General features: G+C 33.5%; 1 protein-coding gene across 2 annotated transcripts in view; it reads right to left on the minus strand.

The window, feature by feature from the left end:
• Nucleotides 1-1124: 1124 nt before the first annotated feature.
• The window catches only part of LOC106679173 (protein PFC0760c), a 15604-nt gene continuing 10394 nt past the window's right edge, over nucleotides 1125-6334 (minus strand). For both annotated transcript variants that reach the window (XM_014418172.3, XM_014418173.3), the window contains exon 2: nucleotides 1125-5745. In XM_014418172.3, coding sequence (XP_014273658.1) covers nucleotides 3369-5639 — 2271 coding nt within the window. In that variant the 5' untranslated portion in view covers nucleotides 5640-5745 and the 3' untranslated portion in view covers nucleotides 1125-3368. The remainder of the gene's footprint in view (nucleotides 5746-6334) is intronic.

Below are 6334 nucleotides of genomic sequence, written 5' to 3' on the forward strand. Positions count from 1 at the left end.
AATATTTATTTATGGCTATTTACAACTGTACATTATAATACATTTAGTAAATCTGATCTAAGTTAAATTGGAGTGTTACAGGCGTGTAGAGAAACTACCTATTGGTAGCACTCTAATGACATTTTACACTAGCTGGTCTCGTGGCCATCTTCTTTTCAGGCGCCTCGGAGGATTGTTAGGAATGGAAGAGGATGCAAGATTAGAAACTAGGGGGTTTGAGTGGTTAGAGAGTTTATAATGGAAGGAGTTCGGGCTAGATCGGTTACATAGGGAACATTAAGGTCTTTTGTATGATTTTGTTTGTGACAAAGTAAGGAGCATTGACGGTTTTACGAAGGATTTTGGATTGTAAGGATTGAATACGAGAGGAATTCGAAGGTTTAGTGGAGCCCCAAAGCTCAACCCCGTATGTCCAGATGGTCCTTATTATTGTCATGTAGATCAGTCTTTTGTAATGAGTTGGAAGTTTAGACCGTTTGTCTAGTAAGTGCTGTAATAGTCGGAATCTGCGTGCAGTTTCCTGTCTTTTCAGTCTTGTGTGAGGATTCCAGGTTAATCGTTTGTCCAAATGTAGTCCAAGGTAGCGGATTTGTTTGGCAAGGGTAAGAGTAACATTATTAAATGAAACTGTAGGGCAGTCGGTAGGTGTACAACAAAGGGTAAAGGTGATTTGATGGGATTTGTTGGAATTTATCTTAATCCTCCAATTACGACACCAATCTTCGAGGCCTGGGTGATATGGGATTAAATCTATTTCTAAAATCTAATAATCTTTTCCTAAAATCTATAATGCATTCTAAAATCTAGAAACAGATTAAATGTATATTCTTACCTTGTTCCCAAGTAGTTGTTTAGTAACTGTGAATAATCACCATTAAAATCATCAGTGTTGTGAGATTAAAATAGAATCATTAGTGTTGTGAAATTAAAATAAAATTATCAGTGTTGTCTGAGATTAAAATATAATCATTAGTGTTGTGAGATTAAAATAAAATCACCAGTGTTGTAAGATTAAAATAAAATCATTAGTGTTGTGAGATTAAAATAAAATCACCAGTGTTGTGTGATTATAATAATCATTCAGTGTGTCTTTGAGTTGACTGGGAAAAATAAATGAAACTATAAACATACTTATTCAGTTTATTAAGATAGAGCCCATAACATCCTTATAATCTCTCCTTTTCATTTATATTAAAGTCTCATTTATAACACATAACAAAAATTGTTTTAAAATAAACAATACAAAGGCAAAAGCATTTCTATGGATATAAAAAGTAAATAAAAAATATATATCCCAATTAAATGGTAACTAATATATAAAGACCGGATTTATATCTTTTATTCTCTAGCTACAAATTACACAAAAATTGTAATCATGGAAAAGACAAATTCAAATAACACAAATTATATATTGGATTTTTCCACAAATTTTGTACGGTTTGAGTTTTTTCTGCACAATATGCCACGTTTTACTCTTTCTATACAAAATGTAATGCTTGAACTCAATTTCTCAAATTAAATTCATTCAAGTCTACGTAATATTCATCTTTTAATTTTTTTTTTTTTTGACGTGACAATGTCTTATAAATCATTTTGCGGGATGCAATGTTAGAAAAAGTGTCCCGTAACGGAAGTAGATTGTTTTGTTTACATTTAATACAAAACATTATTGGATAACTATAGTAACCATTTAAACATTTCACTTATATAAACTTTTATTTTTGACGTGACAACGTCTTATAAATCATTTTGCGGGATGCCATGATAGAAAAAGTGTCCCGTAACGGAAGTAGATTGTGGGGGAGGTAATTAGTAGTGTAGTAGTGGGGGTAAGAGGATTATAGATGCTGAGAGTCATGCAGGCAAAAGTGTCCCGTAACGGAGAAGGTAGTGGTGGGGATGGGTAAGAGTGAGGTGGTGGGGGTAAGAGGATTATAGATGCTGAGAGTCATGCAGGCAAAAGTGTAGCGTAACGGAGAAGGTAGTGGTGGGGGAAGGAAGCCTGAGATGATCTTTAAATTATGCATGAAATTAAGAATATGGTGATAATAATAAAATTCATTGGAATTAATTAAACTACCATCGTCCGATTATGAATAGAATATTGGAAATAAAGTCTTAGAATTAAGTATAACTGTATAAATATTTTGTATAACCAAGCAAAAATAAATATCTGAATTCAATATGTGAACTGGTTTATTATTTCAAATATATAACATTGGATTGATTTTAATTTATATTTATGTAATATTAGCATAGAGTATACGTTGTCACGGAAATATGTCGCCTACACGGGCACGGTTTTTTTTTATTTTATTATTTAATTTATAGTTTAAAACTAAAAAAATTGAGGCAAACCATTAACGCAAGAAGAGTCGAATTCAACCTTTAAAAAAACATTTCACAACAACCCAGTCGGCCTCTAGCCCTTCATTCTTCCATCTGACTTCGTTGTGACAAGTAGGAGTTACATTTATATATATATATATATTATCACGTATGTATATTATTTTAAATAAAAAAAAAAATCAATTGGTCTGATCAATATGAATATACATATTCCAAACTCCAAAGATAAATCGTACAAAGCAATTATTTAACCGTTTTAATTTTTCTTCGAGATCCCCAGAGACACCTCCGTAAACCACACAGCAATAATCAAAGTGGGGGAATATTGAGGAAGTAACCAAGAGCCTGCGGGTTTCAAAAGGAAGTAGGTGACCACGATAATTTAAACAATTTAGGGTGGAAAAGGTACGACGGGAAATATGGGATAAGTGGTTTTTCCAGGAGAGAGTCTATAGTGACACCAAGGTTTTTAACATATGAAATTGTATTGGATTGTTCTTTATGAATAAGGTTGAAATATGAGGAATAGTTTTGAGGAGGTGATTGGATCCTATTACGATTGCCTTAGTCTTCTCTGCATTCAACTTGTTAGTTTTTGTTAGCTAAATGGTATATTCCTAAATGAAAACCATCAAAAAGCCAAGCGGAAGAAAATGATCTGTGAAATTTTAAGAGAATTATTTTAAATACTATTTTCTGCATAGCGCCTTCTATGTTTTTTCAAAAAATTTAAATATAGCTAGTTATAGACGTTTAAAATTTTATTTTAGGTTTTTAATCAGAGCCATTTAGTTCTTGTGAATATAGATATTATTTAGCGAGTTCAATTTAATTCAAACAAGGTTAGGTTAGCTTTGTATGTATGAATATGATAGGTTGAACAATAAAGTTGATTATTGCAGGATTTGAGTCTTTAACAGCACAACAATCCGGTCTCTATTAATGTCCTTTTTACACAAATAGTCACTAAGCATTCTCCTAATTAATTTGTTAATTAATTAATACGTTACCAACTATGATCACTCCTCAGATATATTATCCAGTATTCGTTGATGCTGCTTCTCCAAATTTCCCGCAATATCGTCAGGATCCAATCCCAGCTTTGTTGTCAGCTCCGCCATCTTCTTTTCCAGCTGTTCATGAGGTGATAGCAAGTAATCCTCAATTTGTGGCTTATACTTGGAATCGTTTAGTTTCCTTACTAAGGTGTCCAAAAGTAGCAGTGTACTGTTTACATCTGTGTAGGCGACTTTGTTCTCGATAGAGCTTGCAGTGTTTGGTTTCGAACCTAATAGTTTATGACCATTTGGCAAATCGATTTTGGGTGTATGACTAACGACGTGCTTAAAGCGATCGTGGACGCGATCCAATGATTTGTTACAAATATTGGACAGAGCCTGTATGACGGTTTGGAAGATACCTCTTGCTGGAAATTGGGGTTCCACTGCGCTCTCTTTCTTTATGTTATCTTGATCTGAAACGAAGGTCATTACATTGTCATTAAATGCAACTTTGCTGTTACGACTCACAGCAGAATTTTGCACCTGATCTGCAAACTCAATCAACTGCTTACGTTCCAGCGGATCTTTGATTGCTTTTAACAACTTGTGGCTATTAATTTTTATTGCTAGAGGCTCCGTTTTTAGAAGATTGTTTTTATTGAATTTTTCCATAGGTTCTAATTTCAGTAAATCCGCTGCCTCTCTCTTCCTCAACGACCTGACTATAGAATTATCTCGTTTTGGCTTCGGGCGGGGAATCGATTGTAATTCTTTTTTTATTTCAGGTTTCGAGAAATATCTTTCAAAATTAACTGCAAGAAATGAAGCATCATCGCTATACCCATCAATTTTATTATTAGTTTTTAATTGCATATAAAGTTCCAGAAATTTGTTTAAATATTTCCCAAAATTAGAATCAACAGTTTGCATGATATCGTAAAGTTTCACATTGGATTTAAGCTTGTTTATAAGTTTGTTCCTCTCAATGTTTATTTTTTTTTTATTATTATTGTCCAAATCTTCCACGAAATCGTTACTGCTTACTTGGTTGTTAAAAAATTCATCTATGACCTGTAAAAACTGAAATGGATTCTTGTTGTCGAAACCGAAAAAGGATTCATTGCTGATTTGGAGTTTTTTGTTTTGAATCCTGAGTGCCTTTAGGACATCGCCAAGGGTAAAAATATTCTCTCCTGCCGGCTTGAATACTTTTCTAGCATTGTTCTCTAAAACTGGTTTAGTCAACTTTACATCTAATTCTCTACATATACCTAAGTCTACATCCTCGAACTCATCCTTTAACCATCTTATTATAATGTCATTCAAATCTCCCGATTTATTGAAATCTTCTAATTTATTGAAATTTATTAAAGGATGCATTATTTTAACATTCTCGAAATATCCAAGAAAACAAGTATCGTTTATTTCCTGGTAAGCTTGAGTGTTCATGGTAATGATATAAGATTTTGTACTCTTTGCGTATAGATAGATCTGTAGGTCGAAAAAATCGAACTCTTCTTCATATTTTACTAACCTATCTGTGAGAACATCTAACGGATCAGACTGTATTTTGTTAACATCACCATATTTCCGTATTCTGTCGTAAAGTGTTGTGAATAAAGACGTCTTTGTCTTATACCGGAAACCGTGCACCTTGGACGCTTCTGTCATCCGTTTATCCCAATAAACTTTTTTCTGGTTGACATAATCCATCCGACTCTTCAAAACATTAGTCCTTTGTTGCATGCTGTCTTTTGTTTTCTGGCTTGCGCTCCTTAAGTGGTCTACAAGATGGTTTAGTGTTCCTCCTTTGTAGTCCTTGAGAAAGTTTTTCATTATTCGTTTTATATCCGCCTCAGTTTTTATTATTGATTTTTCAGGAAAGTCAGTTCCTTTTTTTAAAACTGTTTTATCAACGACAGTTTTAATAGGTACAGAATCTAAAATCTCCATAAATTGTTTTAAATTTGTGTCATTTCCTTCTGCAGCAGCAGCAGGAGCAGTGATTTTTGACGAGACGCTGCGTCCTTTTTCGTTGTAGACATAGCTCGGGACGCGAATCTCATAGTTAGCCGAACTTTTTTTCATGTCAATAAGCCTCTTCATGACGCTAAGTACACCTTTGAACCTTTCTTGCTCGTCAGTTGAGAGTGTTTTCTTTATGAAATCATCACTCAATGCATCCCATACCTCTTTGTAAGATTTTTTAGTTTTGGTGTTAAATCGCCCTAATACATTCTCTAGGTCGCCCCATACGTTGGTGTCAATAACAACAGAAATTTTAGCCATAGCAATCTTAGTAAGAAGGATTTCAGAGAAATTTCAGTCTTAAATCAACACAGAAAACAATATTTTAGTTGTCTGAAGATAATTCTTCTTCTTCAATTTCGGCACCCTAAAAAAACAAAATATATAGTTAGGCTTTACGCTACATGATCTTAAAATTAACATAATATGAAATATTACATGACATATTTTCTAATTAACTTAATACTTTTTAAGGATAAATATTATAAAACCTAAGAGTGTGTAGTATTGGAAAATTAATTTTTGACAATTTATCGTATTTCAGAGTGTTTCACACGTGTACATTTTTACTTTCACTTACCTATATATGGAATATACTGTAACAACAGCTGGGATAGGAAGTGGGTTTTGGGATCTTCTGCCCATTATCTAGGACAAGTTTATGGCTAGGATGGGAAGTGGGTTTTGGGCTCTTCCGCCCATTATCTAGGACATGTGTATGGCTGGGTTGGGAAGTAGGTTTCTGGGCTCTTCTACCCATTGCCTAGGACATGTGTATGGCTGGGATGGGATGTGGGTTTTTTTTTCATCCCATTATCTAGTTCTTACTATTAATTCCTGGATTTAGTAATCTTTTTTTTTCTTTTTCACTAGTGCTTTTTCCCAAAATATGTTGTCTTTAAAATAGTAAGTTTAGTAAGTTTTTCCTTATACTCACACACACATATATATATATA

This window comes from Halyomorpha halys, unplaced genomic scaffold (genome assembly GCF_000696795.3).
Source record: "Halyomorpha halys isolate HHAL.00 unplaced genomic scaffold, Hhal_1.1 Scaffold181.1, whole genome shotgun sequence".
In the NCBI taxonomy this organism is placed as follows: Eukaryota; Metazoa; Arthropoda; class Insecta; order Hemiptera; family Pentatomidae; genus Halyomorpha; species Halyomorpha halys.